This window comes from Lynx rufus, unplaced genomic scaffold (genome assembly GCF_022079265.1).
Source record: "Lynx rufus isolate CCGP_SWC_20201006 ecotype Redwood Valley unplaced genomic scaffold, mLynRuf1.p SCAF_15, whole genome shotgun sequence".
NCBI lineage: Eukaryota > Metazoa > Chordata > Mammalia > Carnivora > Felidae > Lynx > Lynx rufus.
In genome coordinates this window covers 31,855,971-31,874,376 of record NW_025814829.1, presented here as the reverse complement: position 1 = coordinate 31,874,376, position 18,406 = coordinate 31,855,971, and the positions used below count along the sequence as shown (strand labels likewise).

The following is an 18,406-nucleotide window of genomic DNA, read 5'->3' as shown; positions in this document are numbered from 1 at the left end:
TGGCTGTTCCTGTTTAACAGAGGCTGAGCTAGTGGGGCAGAGGAAGAGGTCAGTGGTAAGGGAACGATGGATGGAGCCCGTCAGAGGGAGAAGAGGGCTGCATCAGGGGCATAGGTGGAGAAGGTGCTCTCCCTCCCATGGGTCAGGAGAGTACCTCTTCCCTGAGAGGAAACAGACCATGGGGGAAATCCCAGGGATGTTCTGGACTGGAGAGGAGAGAAGCTGGTGGAGTGCATGTCCAGCAATGAGGCATGGGCAGCTGCTGAAAGTGAATGGGTCCCCCTTCCCTGTTCACACACTCCGGAAGGGGCGCTCCCTGGGCTCTGTCATTCAACACGGGGACCACAGACCCTGCAGGTACCTGCAGAGGTACCCAGTTCTGGCCACGGCACCATCTAATCATGTGTCACCACCTGCCTCCAGATAACAATACGCAGAATATACTCCTCACTGCCGCTTCAAGCTGACTTTGAATTTTTCTGTCAGGACTGGTGAGTATTTTCACTTTTATTTCCTCTCTGGTCCTCCAGTCCACTTCCTCACAAGACAGGGCCTGCCAGGGGCCATGTGGGTCAACTACTGTCTGACCCTCCAAATAAAGCTTTCCTCTGGGCAAAGCAACAAGCTCAGTGGGGCCCAACCCTGGCCTCAGCAGGGGCAGGAACCCTCCAGCCCCGAAGATCGCTTCTGCCCTGGTGCCCTCTACCCTCAGCACACACACAGATGCCCACCTCGCTCTGCTGGGGTGATGACTCCTGCCCCAGAGTAGCCCCAGTAAAAGCCACCATCTGCACAGAAAAAGCTCCTCTGAGACTGGGTCTGCCACAGCTCCACCCTTCCCTTGGTCTATTAGCCCTTAAAGACCCCCAATCAGTGACAAAGGTGTCAGGTGGCCTTTGATGAATGCCTTTCTGGTTCCCTCACGTTCCTCCTGCCCAGAATTCTGGCTTCCTCTAGCCAAAATACCAGGAGAAGAGCATAGGAATTAGAGTCAGGAGACTTGGGCTGGGGTCCTGGCTGGTCCCTACATTCTGTGAGATCTTTCCGGTCACTTCTGTGCCCTAGCTTGCAACCAGGGAAGTGGAAGGAACAGCAACCTGCCTTTCCCTTCTCTCAGGGAGGCCATGAGAAGTTAATCAGGTCAGAAAGGCTATTTTCTTTTTTTTTTTCTTTTTTTTTATTTTTTATTTAAAAAAAATTTTTTTTTCAACGTTTATTTATTTTTGGGACAGAGAGAGACAGAGCATGAACGGGGGAGGGGCAGAGAGAGAGGGAGACACAGAATCAGAAACAGGCTCCAGGCTCTGAGCCATCAGCCCAGAGCCCGACGCGGGGCTCGAACTCACGGACCGCAAGATCGTGACCTGGCTGAAGTCGGACGCTTAACCGACTGCACCACCCAGGCGCCCCAGAAAGGCTATTTTCAAACTGCACAGGGCTGTTCTGATTCCTGGGGTCTAAGCAAGTCCTGCTGACAGCTCAGCCTCTCTGTCCAGAGCCCCACCAAGCACATGTTCCCCAGCCATCAGTCCCAAGGGAGACACATCTCAAATGAATTCGACACAGACATTTGTTTAGGCCTACTCTGTCAGATTCCAGGACCCAAACCAGAATAGACACAGGTCTTGCCCCGAGTTCACTGAGTTGGGGTAGAGCTAACAGAGCAGATGTCTGTCCATGTGGCGCCCCAGGCAGAGCCTCCAGGGGACTCTGCTCTGTGTGGTTGGGAGCACACCAGACATGTGTTACCAGAGTCCAGACTGAGGAGGAGGTGGGTAGATTTAGTTGTCTGAGAAACCAGGGTGGGGGCCTGGAGCAGAGGAACCAGGCACCTTAGAGACACAGGCCCGGCCCAGCAGTGGAACCTAAAGGGTTATTACACTCGGGACTTCACCCTCACCATCTGGGAGACGAGGAGAATAATACTGCATTGGCCTGACTCACTAGAATATCAGGGAGAACACAATGAGAACAGCAATGAGAAGACGCTTTAAAAAGGAAAGAGCTTTACAAACATGGAATTATTTTTTCTTCAGGGTCCTCTGCTGAGAAGCTGAGATAATCACAGAAGGTCTGATTGTCTAAAGGCTGACGAGCCTACCGGGGCTGACTCAGAGGCATCCAGCTCCCTCGCTCTGCAGATCGCCCCCAATGAAATATCCCAGTTACAGACTTAGTACTTCCAGTGGACGGGGCCTCCCTCTCCTTTCCGTACTCTTTCCACTGCCCTGCCACCCATAGCCAATGGGTGCTCAGGTGATGCTTGCTGACAGATGGAAACGCTGCCCATCCTACCCTCACGGCCACAGACCTCAGCCCAGAGGACCTGACAAAGTCACCTCCTCCATCATTGCCCCTCCAGCAGGTCCTCCAGAGCTGGGCTCACACAGGTGACTTTCTCCTGCCTGTGTCCAGGATCTGAGGGCCTACCCATCCCACACAGTTCAAAACAGAATGGTAACGAAAACAAGAAAGCCTCGACAGGGGCTAGATATTTTCTGCTTCCATCTCACAACCAGCTTTCCTGCAGCAGTGACTTTACTATGCAAATCAGAGTAGACCACAGGGAGGAGTGGTCAAATAGTTTTCACCTGACCATCAACTGCACTAACTCCCTTTCATCGGCCATGTGACAAGGGCAGACAGCCAGCAGCAGCACCCTGGGTTTGAGAGGCCCTACCCAGCCTTTCCCGGCCTAAAATTCTCTCTCACACACGTAACTGTTCTATTCCCAGAAGCACCTCCATTTCTTTGCATTTTGTCTTCCAGAGCCCTTTTAAACCGTGAACGTCTCTAGAGGAAGAAACCATATTCCACTGGCCTTAGTCACACAGCACCTGTGCCCAATAAATATTTACTGAATTAAATTGGTTACTAGATGCCTGTCCTCAGGGACACGGGTCACGGCCCAGGGCTGTGGAGGGTGGGGTTGCAGGGGCAGCCTTTTCCCAACCTCACCGCTGGCCTAGAGCAGCCCTGCTAGCCACGGGGGCGATAACTGAGTTCGAGAAAGTAAATCTGAAATAGCCAAATATGGAAACTCTGCAGGAGGGGGCAGAACCAGGCGAGAAAGTCGGCAGCAGGCAGAGCAGCCCAGTGGAGTCAGCGACAAGAGTGAGGCCCCGGTATTCACAGAAAATCTTCAGAACTGCCAAAACCCTGCAGAGCGGCGGCAAGGGGGAAGCGATCTGTTCTGGAAAACCCAGATTCCACCAATCCTCTGGGTGTCCCAGGGCAACTCACCTCCCTGAACCTTGGTATCTTCCAAGACCCCTCCGAGCTCGGCTTTGGGTGTGTGTGTGTGTGTGTGTGTGTGTGTGTGTGTGTGTGTGTGTGTGTGTGTGCGCTGTGTTGTGTGCTGTGTGGTGTTTCTAAATGAGCACGCTCAATCGAACAGTTCGTGGAGGTTTCCATTCATTCCAATATTAAAGTTTCATTCCAGAGGGCTCCGGGTGGAGAAGTCCTGCAGAAGTGGAGGGGGCGCTGAAGGGTGCGAACGGAGAGCCTGGGGTTTGCAGTGCGTGCGTGCAGGGCACGCCTGGAAATCACCCCTCAACCTGAACCTGGTCCTTCCAGGCCACAGCCGCGCTCTGCAGCAGCTCCCCAGCCCAGACCCCCGGTCTCCGTCCACGACACACCCTTCTCCTGCAAAGAAAACCCGCTCGGAGCCGCGGAGCCTGGCTCTGACTCTCAACACCCAACTGCACCCCCTCGCCCGCAGCAGCGGCCACCAACCCAGCAGGCTCCCCCGGTCCCCAAACCCCCACCCCGCGGCCGCCCGGCGCTGGTCCGGGACGCGCTAGACGCGAGCGCGGCGGGCGGCCTGGCCCGGGACCCCCACAGCCGAGCGCCAGGCGCCAGGAGGTGGTTGCGGGGCCCCTGCCGCTGTGGCGCTTTCGGTTTCAAAGCAAACGGGACGAGCCGAAGAACGCTCCTCGGTCCCCTCACTCCAGCTCTACAGCCTCGGGGCTTATCACCGCGGCGCGGCCACCGCCCCGGAGGCGACCTGCCGGGACTCACGTGTGGCTTGGCGCGGGGGTGCTCAGCCGGCGCTGGTCCGCAGGCTCGCGGCTACTCCAGGCAGTGACCGGCGACGAGGCGGGGGCCAGGCTCTCAGCCCCCCAGCCCTGCTCGGGGAGCCAGACCGGGGGAGGAAGGAGGGCGGGCCCGGGACCCGGGAAGGGCGGGGCCTGGGGCGGGGCCCGAAGCAGTCCTGGCGAGGGGCGCAGGCCCCAGGGGAAGGGCGGACGGGCAGGAAGGTGTCGGGTAGGACGCGGAGAATTACTGAGCAGTTAGAAATCTAACCTAACCACAGTACCTACAAATAAAAAGCATCTCAGATTTTCCTCAAGTGCCTTTGAACTGTACACATCTTACCCTTCAACCTGGGACAACCAAGCTGAGCCAGTCCTTTCCTGCTTTGACTCCCTTAGCTCAAGGTCTCAGGTCTGGTTGGAACCAGTCCTTCCCCATCTTCCTCAGCAGTAGCACAAATTTGTCCGCCCTCCTCCTTGCTGCGTGTCTAGCAATCCTTTAGAATTGTTGAGGTTGACCTTGGACCAAGGGCTCCCCAGACATCTCTTTGGATCTTCAAAACAACCTTGCGAAGTAGGCCTGTTCCTCCTCATTTTACCTATGAGCTGAGGTCCAGAGAAGTGACCTGAAGTGAGGTGCCCGAAGGTGGACACTCAGCAAGGGCTGTAGTTACAACTTAAATCCAGCTCTCCTGACTCCTAGATACAGGCCTCTTTCTTAGAATACTTCTCTCCAGGAGCGTATGTTCTGAATGGTATTTGTAGGCTATATAAATCTCTGTGGAGGTTGATGGAGCATGAAGAGCGAGATTTTGGAATGAAATAGATCAGAAGTCCAATTCTAGCTTCCTCACTTTCAGTTAGGCAACCGTGGGCAAGTACTTGATTGCCCTGAGCTTTGATTACTCATCAGTAAAAGGGGAGAATTAGTAAAATGCACAACCCAGAGATGCATGGGAGCCAGGCAGAAAGAGACAGGAAGGAGGCCCAAGGCTGCAGTCATGGAGGAGGGGGAGGGACACTGGTGCACTACAGAGCTTGTGTGGGATCTGGCGGAGCAGCCAGGCTCCGGCTCAGGCTCAGGTTCCATGCCATCCTGTCCTCCCGTGGTCTCCATTTTTCAACAAGAGCCAGAAATCCAGATTCCAACTTTTGGGTTGGTGAGCCAGATTAACCACTCCAGTGGGCATTGCTTTGGGACTCTAGACCCACCTCACAATCCTGTGTGAAATAAATGAGATAGCATTCCTATATTCCTGACACAGAGTAGGCACACCACGAACCTTACTGTCTCTCCCTGTTCCCTTATACATCTTCTCTTATCGTTGCCTACTTCCTGACTCATTACCCACCACCCCCCCATACCCTGACCAGCATCTACAAGTCATTGTTGATATGTTTTGTAAGGGTATATCTCCTTTCACTGGCTAGAAACATTTGCAGGTGTGCACTGGGCTCCTTGTACTGTCATTGACTATGATTCCATGGTTTCTCCCCCCTCTTCTTCCCTATCAACTGAATAAAACAGGCAATTTGTCCCTAGAATCATATCTGAGCTTTAAATACAATGAAATCAGATGCTGGGACAGATAGAGAATCTTTAGTTGTGGGGAGTGGGGGCTGCATGACTTCAGGGCTAGGAAGTTGAGAGAGAGGAATTTTCAATAGGTGTTACTGTTAGTCAGAACTAAAGGTCATGTTCCCAGCTCCCCATGTTGATCACAGAATCCTGGGCAGGGTGTCTGGGAGAATAGAGAAGACAGACCCTGGGAATAGACCAGTCTGATGGAAGAGATATGATCCCTTTCTTCAAGGATCTTGAGGATGGAGGGGAAGGACAGAATGTAAATGTACATAGAAAACCAATGTTAAATACTTGCAGGTTATAGCTAACATTTATTGTCTTATTATACACCAGGTACTGTGCTCAGTGCTTTGTTGATATCAACCCATGTAATCATCAGCCCTATTTTATAGATAAGAAAACGCATGTCTTGAATAATTTGCTCAATTGCAAAATTCTTAGTTTGGGAAAGGTGGGATTTTAACGTTGAAGTCTCGTTCTAGGGCTCATAACCACTACACTGCATGTAAATTCAAACAGAACAACTTTTAGAAGGAGATGAATGTTAGCAATTTTATGTTCTGAAAATATTTGCAATGTTACAAACAGAATCCAGTCTTCAAACTAAATCCATCTAATAAAAATAAGGGCAAGATTGGTATACACCAACTTTTTACACCGAATAAAAGAGCTAAACTTTTTATCTACCTCATATAAACACTCTAAATTTACCCCCAAACTTCAGAAAGACATGGCTTTCAGCTGTTTAATTTGCTGGATAAATTAATAGGGTAGGTGATTGTAGCCCTGGTTGTCAATGGAAAGATTGTGTTGATGGAGAGGGGAGGACGCCACCTACTGGAACAATAGATGGATGTATTACCTTCCTCAAGCTGCCCCTGTGTGACAAGACTGATCAATACAAGCAGTTAGTTAGAGCAGAGTAAAAGGTCATACCTTCCAACACCTAGAGATCAGTGAGATGAGAAAAAAGGAAAAAAATTCTTCTTGAGACCTAGATTGCATCTTTAACTTCCATTGTAAGTTACCATGGAAATTCTTTGCCCATAATGGAACCACACGCGGAAAGTGTGATATAGTAGCAAACCACTCTCAGGCAAAAAGCAAAACCTCAGGGTGCTGAGCACATAGAACGCTCACTTGCTCGCTAAGTAGGTCCTGCATCGAGGCAATAAATGAATGAATATCTGTGGGTTTTCTGAATTTAAATTCTTGACCCAGTGATATGTGGTCCCTTTGCTTTCATCAAATAACCTTTACCTCAGTTCTGCCTGTCAGTGAGCCCAGCAAACACCACAAGAGAGGCAGGAAGCGCTGGGAACAGGGAGCTTCTCCCAGGATGGATATAATTTAAAAAAACAAAACAAAACAAAAGACTTGTTTTCCAGATACTGTTTTTCCAGAGGTATATCCATTATCTGGTAGTACCAGAATTTACTTATCCATTCACCTAATGAAGATCATCTTGGTTGTTTCCCATTATGAAGTAGAATTAATTGGCAGTTATGAATAAAGCTGCTATAAATTAGTATGCAGGTTTCGGTGGGATATAGATCTCCATATAGTCTGTATTTGTTCCAGAGGATCACTCTCTCAATATACACATTCCTCCCTCCCCTTCTCTGTTCGTGGTTTGATTGTGTGATTGTCAGCTCTTTTGTTGCAACAATTAGATTTTTATTGTTTTAAAATTAGGCCTGCTGTCTTCACTGTTTGCTTGGCCAAATGTGGATTCTGTCCATTTTGACAGTTCCTTTAATAAGATTCACACATGCAATTCCCATCAGTGCTTGGAAAAACATTTTAACATATTAACTCTGCATAGTCACTGTAAAGTATTAAATATATATATATGTGTGTGTGTGTGTGTGTGTGTGTGTGTGTGTGTGTGTGTGTGTATTAAGGTTATTATTTAGCCTTAGGAAACATGAAGTAAGATTGTGGGTTTGATTGGCACAATCTGGTTTTGTTAGACCTTGTAGTAGGTTGGTAACAAGGAAGACCATTCATTATTTGATATTTCTCTCTCTCTCTCTTTTTTTTTTTTTTTTGGAGAATGGCGCCTACTCTATATGGAGAGATTTTAAACAATGCTCTTGTAACCCTGGTTATCCACATCCTCTGTTTTACAAACAGGACAGAAGCATTAAGACAGAAAGGTATATGCTCAGAAAGGGTTTAACATGGGGAAAACTGACAAATTTCAAATGCCTTTGACTCTTACAACACCTCTGTAGTCCATGACCTTGCCTCTCTATCCTGAGAAGTTCCATATGATCCTCAGCAGTCACAATAAGGGCCTCTCATTACGGTACACCATTCTGGGGCTGCTGCATCCACTGCACACACTTTGGTTACATTCCCCCCCCTCCTTTTTAAACAAATTTACTGTCATACTTTCAATACCACAAAATCCACCCAATCAATGAATTTTAGTAAATGCATACAGTTATGCAACCATAAAATTTTAGAACCAACCCATCACCCTATGTGTCCTTTTGCGTTCCATCCCTACTCCCAGCCCTGGACTCAGGCAAGAGGGGATCTGCTTTCTGTTTCTATAATTTTGCAGTTTCTGGAAAATTTATTTAAATAACTACACAGTATTTTGTGTCAACTGGCATAATGGTTTTGAGATTCATCTAGTTTGTTGCATATACCAATAGTTTCTCCCTTTTCGTTGCTGTTTAGTATGCCATTGTATGGATACACCACATTTTCTTTATCTCTTCACCATCTGATGGGCATTTGGATTATGTTCGGTATTGGGATATGAATAGCGCTGCCATGAACATTTAAGCACAAGTTTTTGTATGCACATACATTTTCATTTCTCTTTAGGTAGATACTGAGGAGTAAAATTACTGGGTTGTATTGTATGTGTACCTTTATTTATTTCTCTTTTAATTTTTTTTAACGTTTATTTTTGAGAGAGTGAGAGACAGAGCACGAGTGGGGGAGGAACAGTGAGAGAGGGGGACACAGAATCTGAAGCAGGCTCCAGGGCTCTGAGCTGTCAGCACAGAGCCCAACGCAGGGCTTGAACCCACGAACAGTGAGATCATGACCTGAGCCGAAGTCGGACGCTTAACCGACTGAGCCACCCATGTGCCCCTGTATGTGTACCTTTAATCTGTTAGAAATTGCCAGCTTTCCAAAGGGGTTGTATCACCACATCATACTGCATTTCTACCAGCCATATGAGAAATTTTCGGCTTCTCTGCAAACCTGGCAATGGTTAGTACATATTGTCAATCTTTTTAATATTAGCCATTCTAGTGGGTATTCTAGGTACCTTATTGTGGCTTTACTTTGCATTTCCTTTATGACTAATGGTGTGACATCTTTCCATGGACTCATTTGTTATTTGCATAACTTCTCTATCCAAATGTCTATCCAAATTTTCCGCCCATTTGAATTGATTTTTGTTGTTCTTGTCTTCTTATTGTTGTAAGAGTTCTTATTATTGGGTTCTTAAGAGTTCATTATACATTCTGGATACAAATCTTTTATCAGATACATGTTTTATAAATATTTTCTCCCTGCCTTTTTATTCTCTTAGTTGTATCTTTTTGAAAAGATGTTATTAAATTTTGAAGAAATCCAATTTATCATTAATTTTTTCTTTTATGGATCATTCTTTTGATAATGTATTTTATTCCAGGAGTTTATAGTTTCAGTTCTTACATCTAGGCCTATGATCCATTTCAAGTTAATTTTTTTGTGCACAGTGTGAAGTAAGGATCAAGGTTTTTTGTTTTGGGGGCGGGATTCTTTTTGGCATACAGACATCTTATCCTTTCTGCCATTGAATTACTCTGGCACCTTCACTGAAAATCAATTAACCATATATGCATGAGTGTACTTCTGGACTCTATTCTGTTCCATTGATCTATATGTCCATCTTTACACCAATATCACAGTGTCTCTATTACTGCAGCTTTATAACAAGTAATCAGTTAGTGTAAGTCCCCAGTTTTGTTCTTCTTTTTCAAAATTGTTTTGGTTAATCTAAGTTTCAGGTTGGCATTTGTTTGTATAAATAAAGTTTTGTTGATAAATAGCCATGTCTGTTGATCTATATATTTTCTTTAAAAATTTTTTCTTCTTCTTATTTTTTTTTTATTTTTAAGAGAGAGACAGAGCTTGAGCTGGGAAGGGTCAGAGAGAGGCGGGAACACAGAATCCGAAGCAAGCTCCAGGCTCTGAGCTGTCAGCACAGAGCCTGACATGGGGCTTGAACCCACAGACCACAAGATCATGACCTGAGCCAAAGTCACATGCTTAACCAACTGAGCCACCCAGGCACCCCTGATTTATATATTTCCTATAGCTGGTTTTGAACTACATGGGTAGAGATGAGTAGTTGCATGCAATAGGTGTGGACTGCAAAGCCTAAAATAGTTACTGTCTGGCCATTTATAGAAAAAGTTTGCTGACCCCTGGTCTAGAGCTTTTACATCACCATGTAAATTTTGGAAATAATCTGGCGATTTGTACAAAACAAACCTGCTAAGATTTCAATAGAGATTGGGTTGAATCTATGAATTTGAGGAGAATTACCATCTTAACAATATTGAGACTTCCAATCCATAAACATGGTGTATCCCTCAATTTATTTAGGTCTTCTTTAATTTGCCTCAGCAATATTTTATAGATTTCAATGAATAGGTCTTCACGTCTTTATTAAATTTATTCCTATTTTACTTTTTGATACTATTGTCAACAAAATTGCTTTCTTAATTCTATTTTTAGATAATTCATTGCTAATATATATGTAATTGATTTTATTTATTTATTTATTTATTTATTTATTTATTTTTAATTTTTTTTTTCAACGTTTATTTATTTTTGGGACAGAGAGAGACAGAGCACGAATGGGGGAGGGGCAGAGAGAGAGGGAGACACAGAACCGGAAACAGGCTCCAGGCTCTGAGCCATCAGCCCAGAGCCCGACGCGGGGCTCGAACTCCCGGACCGCGAGATCGTGACCTGGCTGAAGTCGGACGCTTAACCGACTGCGCCACCCAGGCGCCCCTGTAATTGATTTTATATCGAACTTGTATCCCATGATCTTCTTAAACTCATTTATTATTCTAGTAGGTTTTTGGAGATTTATTTTTTACATGCCATCGTCCACAAATAGACAATTTTTTAAAATAAATTTTTGTTCTTCCAATCCGTATGCCTTTATTTTTCTCACCTTTTTGCATTGCTAGAAGCTCCAGTAAAATGTTGAGTAGAAGTGGTGAGAACAGACATCCTTCCCTTGCTTTCAATCCAAGGAAAAGCCTTCAGTTAAGTTGTTAACTTATAACTTATAAGTTGTTAACTTATAAGATGTTACTTATAGGCTTTTTGTGGATGGGTGCTCTTTATCAGGTTGAGGAAGTTCTCTTGTATTACTAGTTTTCTGAAAGTTCTTATCATGAATGGGTGTAGGGTTTTGTCAAATGTCTTTTTGTGTCTACTGACATGATCCAATGGTTTTTTTTTCCCCCTTTATTAATATGATATACTACAGTGATTTTCAGCAGAGGGTGATTTTGCTCTCTGGGGGACATTGGGTAATGGCTGGAGACATTTATGATTGTCGAACTGTGGAGGGGGCTGGTGCTACCGACACCTGCTGGATAGAGGCTGAGGATTCTGCTATACATCCTACAGTGCATAACAAAGAATTATCTAGCCCCAAATGTCAATAGTACTGAAGTTGAAAACCCCATTACATTAATTGATTTCTGACTGTTAAATGAGATTTGCATTCCTGGGATACACAGGAATGGGTTATGTCATGAAATTCTTTTAGGATACTGGTGATTTTATTTAATATTTTCCTAAGGATTTTTGCATCTCTGTTCACTAGAGATATTAGTCTGAAGTTTTCTTATCTTCATTTGGCTTTGAATCAGAATAATAATGCTCTTATAGAATGAGCCCTGTATTTTCTGAGTTTGTGTGGGTTTGATATTATGTCTTTAAGGATTTTATAGAATTCATCAGTAAAGCCATCTGGGACAAGACTTCTCTATGTGTGAAGATTTTTAAGTTACAAATTCAGTTTCTTTACTTAATTCAGATTTTCTCTATCTTCTGAGACAGTTCTGGTAAGAATGTGTCCATTTCATTAACCTTTCCAAATTTGTTGGCATAAAGTGGTCATAATATCCCTTTACTAGTTCTTTTAGTTTCTGTAGGTTATACAATGATGACCCCTCTTCCAGTTTAGATTTTGGTAATTTGTGCACTTTTTATTCTTGATCTAATGTATTTTGTTGATCTTTTTGAGAACTACTGGTTTCAGAGATTTTTCTCTATTATTATTTCATTTATTTCAACCACCTGTTTACTCTTTTCTATTTCAGTTGAGTTTACTGCTTTTCCCCCCGAGCTTTCAAGGTAGAAGAAAGCTTAGATGACTTATTCTTTCTTCCTATGTAAAATAAATACTTAAAGATATAAATTTTCTCCTAGGCACAGCTTTGTTGCATCCAAAAGATTTTTAGATACTATGTTTTTACTTATTTTCGGTTCAAGATATTTTCTAATTTCTCTTGTAGTTTATTTTCTGACCCATAGCATATTCAGAAATGTGTTTCATTTCCAGACATTTGGGAATTTCAGAGATTTGTTGCTTTTTTAAAGAATGTTTTTAAAAGTTTACTTATTTATTTTGAGAAAGAGAGACACAGTGTGAGTGAGGTAAGGGCAGAGAGAGATGGAGAGGGAGAATCCCAAGCAGGCTCCACACTGTCAGCGCAGAGCCTGATGAGGGGCTTGAACTCATAAACCATGAGATCATGACCTGAACTGAAACCGAGTCAGAGGTTTAATGGACTGAGCCACCCAGGCCCCCTCTGTTGCTTATTTATAATTCCATTGTACTTAGAGGACATTCTCTGGATGATCTGAATCCTTGTCCACTTATTAACACTTGTTCATGGCACAGAGCATGGTCTATCTTGGAAATATTTCATGTTTATTCTGTTGCTGGGTAGAATGACCTATGAATTTCAATTAAAGGTAAAGATGTTGATAGTGTTGTTCAAGTCTTCTATATTCTTACTCATTTTTGGTTTTCATGTTGTCAATTTATGAGAGATGGTTATTGAAATCATGGACTTTAATGAGGATTTGCTTATTTCTTCTTGCAGCTCTAAGAGGGATCCTCTGATGAATGGGCACCTTTTCATTATTAAATGACCATCCTTGATAATATTCTTTGCTTTGAAATCTTTGACATTAGTCATTCCAATTTTCTTTTGTTAAGATGGGAGATAGTCATCTATTTCATTAGTTTTCTTTCTTTTTTTTTTAATGTTTTTATTTTTTATTTTTGAGGGAGAGAGAGACCGAGCATGAGCAGGGGAGGAGCAGAGAGAGAGGGAGACATAGAATTTGAAGCAGGCTCCAGGCTCCGAGCTGTCAGCCTGGAGCCCGACGCGGGGCTCGAACTCACCAGCTGGGAGATCGTGACCCGAGCCGAAGTCAGACGCTTACCCGACCGAGCCACCCAGGCGCCCCATATTTCATTAGTTTTCTATTGCTGCATAACAAGTATTGCCCCCAAACCTAGCAGCTCCAAACAATACGAATTCAGTTTCTGTTGTAAGAAATTAGGGCACAGCTTGGCTGAATTCTCTGCTTCAGAGTCTCTCATAGGAGGCAATGCAACCAGAGAATGCAATCATCTGTTAACAAGACATAAATCACAATCTTTTAGCCTAACCATAGAAGTGACATTATCACCTTTGCCATTTCTTATTGGTCAGAAGCAAGTCACTACATCCAACCCACACACAAGGGCATGAATACCAGGAAGGAAATCTTTGGGGGCTGTTCCATATCTGTGCCTCTAATCTGAGGTTATTATGGGATACTTCTGAGACTGTTTTCCTGTACTTTTGCCTTCATGGAGTTGGGAAGTTCCTTAATTCTATGAGGTTTTGTCATAATCTGTCTCCATCTGCTGGTCGTACCTCCCCTGGCTTTCTAGCACTGCTAAGTGTTATTTTGATTTTTGTTATTTCCTGTCAGTTCAGTAAGATTTTGGAAGGGAAGAAAAATAAACTGAGGATTGTAGAGGTGAAGTAACTTGTTCAATAGAGTTGGAAAAGAGTCATCACAGTAGAGGGAGGATTTTTTTTTTTTTTTTTAACGTAAGTCAAGCAACAAGCCCTTCAACGATCGATTGTTTTAACTCTTGGAAAAGCTACAGCTTGTGAAAAAAAATGGTCTCGGGAGTAGAGGCCTCTTGAAGCCAAATCCTGCCAATCATGAAAGCTGTTCTGGGCAGTAAGCTAAGTAGATAGTTCAAGAAGTAACTTTTGTTGTGGTGTTAATTCAGGACCTCCTTAGTTTTGGTAACTGCACCCCATATATTTAAATAAGATTAGACCATATAACAGAGAAAAAAGACATTATATAAAGCATCCTGGGAGGTTAGCCTTTCTGCCATTTATATTGTGAAGACTGCTCCTAGATCTCTCCAGTTCGCATTCCCAGCATCTTTTCCTTAGAGACTCTGCTCACCCAAATTCCAACTTTAGGATTCTCAAGTTTCAATTAACCACATTGTAAACACCCATTCCCTTATCAGTAAACAATGGTCTACTTTAAATCTGGAAAACATCTCAACCCAACACTAATTCCTGGTCTTCATCATTCTCCCTTAGGTGTGCCAGACTTTTGCAAGTAAAGGAAGGGCAAATAAAGCCACATGGTCTTTTGATACAAACACACATCCAGGAGCAATTCAGTAATTTACTTCCCAACTCCATTGCTACTAAAATTTATTGCTGCAGAACATTCCTTCACTGAGGTAAAGTTATGATACGGATTGAAGTTAGGAGGGGTTATAGGTGACCTATTTTGTCCTAGGAGAAGGCAGTTATGTACTCCCAGTAATGCTGCGAGAAAATGAGGTCGCTTCTTACATTTTGTATCACGTGGTTTCTCAGACTTGATTATTGGATTCTTTCTGCATTTACTTATTCGGTTATCTTCTTATGGATATCTATAATGAATGCCTAACTTAAAAAACTAACAGACGTTAATTTCTTTTTCTTATGTTTCCTAGTCCAGATGTATTCATCATTTTGGAGAAACACAAAGAGAAACATAGATCTTGCTCTGAGTTCTAAGTTGGATTATTAGTAGCTTTGAGGAGACCTTGATACTCTAGTGTTAAGTGAGCAGCCATTATTAACATGTCTGAGTAATATTCCTTGGATAGCAGGAAGAAACATTAAAATACTATATTTACCAACTAAACTTGGTACTTCAACAAAAAACTTGCAATAATTTTTTTTTAAATCATGACTGTTACTTTTTGCTTATTCCCTACATTTATTCCTAAAAAGAATGCTGGCCTATACTAATACAGAATTTTATATTTCATCTTTATTCTACATTTTTACTCACTTAATTGTAAAATTATTAAGGAAAAGTTATGATCAAAACTTACCTTTACCTCCATCCATATTACACTGGAATTAAAGAATATATAAAAAATATTTTTTCATTAATATTACCAGGCATATCAATAGTGTGATTTATTTTTAGTTATGTAATGAAATACTTGGGTGTAGATTTTTCAAAAATGATAACCTTGACATTATGAAATGGTCATTAAAATATTTCTAGATTTTGCTTTTTTATAAAAACCAATAGAATTTCACAGTGGAGAGGTCCTAAATTCCTCATACAGCATGAAATTATATAAAAATAGAAGACATAGACACCTTTAACTCTTTAATCCTTTGATTAAGCAGCAAGCATATCACTCTTCCAGGCCAAACACTGCTTAAACAAAAAAGAAAATTAATGGCGTGCAAAATATTTACAAAATATGCAAAGCACACAATAAGACATCTCACTATATACATGTGTCATATTACTAATGAAGCTCAGATTTTTCTACTGTGTGCTCTAGTGTACGTAAATAAAATCACAGCACATCCCTCAGATACAGCATCTTGGCCCACGGGTGGGATAGAACAGATTTTTAAATGAATCATAATATACTTAACAGCCGGACAGATGCTGGTGCTGACCAACGTGACTGACATGTCCCACACACTGTATACTGAAGGTCTACTGACGAGAGACAAGACAATAAGAGCTGTATAATATGCACATATGCAAGACAATCTTTAGAAAAATGCTTTAGATATTTTCTTTTAAGATATATAACTGCCCCCCCTCCCCTCGTGGCTTTTAAAGTAAAAATAAGTATAAATTCTTGAATATTAAGGATTTTAAATCAGATTTTTATCTAGTTACAATCCAGGGGCAGGAACTATTTAAGATGATCCAATGAGAAAGAAAAGACACACCCTGGAAAAAGTTTGTGCCAGAACTTAAGGTCCTTCTGAAGAAGAGTGATCTAAAACTTCAAAATTGAAACTAAACAATGAATTTAAATCTACAGCTCTTTTAAGGCTTTAGAGCCAATGGTAAGGATTATTTTTCCAATACTGAGAATATATGACTTCTCAAAACATAAATTAGGGCCTTAGATGTTGTCAAGTAGTTTTAAATATGAGAATGTAAATGTGCAAACATTTAGCCTTATGTTTCACTAGGATAGTAATCTAAGTGATCTGTCCCTTTGCACAAGTCATGATTCCAATATGAAATCACTGTATCAAAAATATTAGTAACACATTGTTGAAATACTATTACTTGCAAAATATTCTTTGTAGGTACTTAATGATTTATGAGTTCAATTAAGACTTGAAATGTTTTTGCTTCTTTATAAAAAGGGGTCTCAGCATTTTAAGTTAACAGCACAATTGTGACAATATACTGATACATCTTTAGATGACACAGAACAAATTCTTAAATTTATTTTATGAAATAATGTTGATGATTTAACCCTAAACCAAACCCACAAGCACAGGTCGGCTGCAAGGAATACACAAATGTATCCAAATAGTACAATAGAGATTTATCAAGAAAACATCCTTTATATTAAATGCAGACCATATTAATAAGTATGAGGGCAATTTTAAGTCGGAACCTAAACACAAAAAGGGTACTGTAAATAAATGCTTCCATAACCACTATCTCCACGTTACTGACAAAATATAATTCTCTTCTAACGTCCCCGAATATAGGCAACTAGTTAAAAGCAGATAGCATTTAGAAACATTAAAAAAAAAAAAAAAAAAAAGTCAAAATTAACTCCATCTTCAAGGAACTTAAAGACACCGTACTTCAACAAATTAAGTCCTCATTTGTACGTAAAATTATTATTCCGATCCTCTTATTACTGATAGATGATGGGTCAATGACCTTTAAGCAAGGACTTTGTACTAGGACCCTGAAGTGTATGTTAAAGGGTTAGTAGGTTCAGTACATTCTTTGTGGTTTCATATAATTGCTTTGCAATTGATTAAATTGCTTTCTTTTAAAGGAATATATTAAAATTCCTTTGGAAAAAAAAGCAAGATTTTTTGAAAAAAGGGATATGCACTATAATTTCTTAAATATGCATTAAATGAACATATGTCAAAATCTGAAATGCAGGCTATTTATTCTTGCACTCCTAACATAGGAAAATGTTGTTAAAAATTAAATTAAGGAAGAAAGAAAAAAGTCAAACATCCTTAAGAAACTTAAGGAGTTTTCACAATTCCTAAGTCAATATTCCTGTACTAAGAGCCTTGACTATGAAGAGGCAGAAATATAAAGAATCTCAATAAAATAAATACAGTAAAAATAAAACAAGAAAACCTTGGTATATAGAATACTTAATCTTTTTTTCTTTTAATGAGATCATGTCACTGAACGTATACTCTACAAAGGAGGCTAACCGTAGGCTTTTTATCGTATAACATTTAGTTCAGTTGCATGAACTAAAAAATTTCTTAGACATCCACTTATGCTAGCCCACTGCCACAGAACTAGTTCGCAGCCTCAGTATCTAGGAAGGATTATTCTGTCCTCTTTTGCATCAGTCTGATGAGCACTGGTATAACGGTAGGGTGAAAAGTTACTGTAGCTCTGTCCAATTTAACTCTAGTGCAGTGAGGACTGTGAATCTGTCTGAATTCCGATAAGTGACGGTGGCTGTTGACCACCGACCGTGGACAACACTGGTCTTGGGTTTAGACGGGGTGGCATAGAATTAGCAGGGCGAATGAGAGGTGGTGGAGGCTGATTTAAAGTTGGCCGGGGTTGGATGAACCGAGCCTGCTGCTGGAGTGGAGGAGGCTGCCGGTGAAGAGCAGGGGCAGCAGGCAGTGTTGGACGAAGAAGTGGTGGAGGCTGGTTCAGAGTGGCAATGGGGGCTGTTGGTGTTGGAGTGGATGATGGGGCAGGAGGTGATGGACCCAGAGTCCGAGGAGCCTGTGGGGTCTGTGCCTAGAGGTGAGGAAACAAAAATACATGTATGAGATGATAGTTCCTAATGAACTTAATACAACATAGTTTGGGCTGTCACAGGAAAAACAAAACAAATCAAAACAAAACAAAAACGTAACACCAGTGTTTTTTGGAAGCACAAGCTTCTTTTATTTTAAACAAAACAAAACAAAAACCAAAAACCGAAAAAGCAACGAAGCTACCAAACAGGCATCTTTATTAGTAAACAGCTTAACACTGGAAATAAAAATAAAGACTATGAAAGAACAATACACTCTCCATTCTTCTGGGATCAGAACTTAGCATGTCATTAGGACTTAAGAGTCACGAGAGAGGCACCACTGAGTAAGTGTATTGTCAACCTTTCATGCTCATTTAGCTAGTCCTCTGACAAATTAACCTTACAGAACACCACACA

At 42.1% G+C, this 18,406-nt stretch overlaps 2 protein-coding genes across 6 annotated transcripts in view; both read right to left on the bottom strand.

Annotated features, from left to right (window-relative positions):
- The window catches only part of TRAF5 (TNF receptor associated factor 5), a 51,556-nt gene extending 47,414 nt beyond the window's left edge, over positions 1-4,142 (bottom strand). Inside the window, exon 1 of the mRNA XM_047076799.1 lies at positions 4,021-4,142. The gene's annotated coding sequence lies outside the window, so the exon portion shown is untranslated. The remainder of the gene's footprint in view (positions 1-4,020) is intronic.
- An 11,217-nt stretch (positions 4,143-15,359) lies between these two features.
- Positions 15,360-18,406, bottom strand: part of RCOR3 (REST corepressor 3) — a 53,094-nt gene continuing 50,047 nt past the window's right edge. For 4 of the 5 annotated variants that reach the window (XM_047076793.1, XM_047076795.1, XM_047076794.1 and 1 more), the window contains one exon: positions 15,360-17,988. In XM_047076793.1, coding sequence (XP_046932749.1) covers positions 17,644-17,988 — 345 coding nt within the window. In that variant the 3' untranslated portion in view covers positions 15,360-17,643. The remainder of the gene's footprint in view (positions 17,989-18,406) is intronic. The other variant, XM_047076796.1, reaches the window with a different exon arrangement.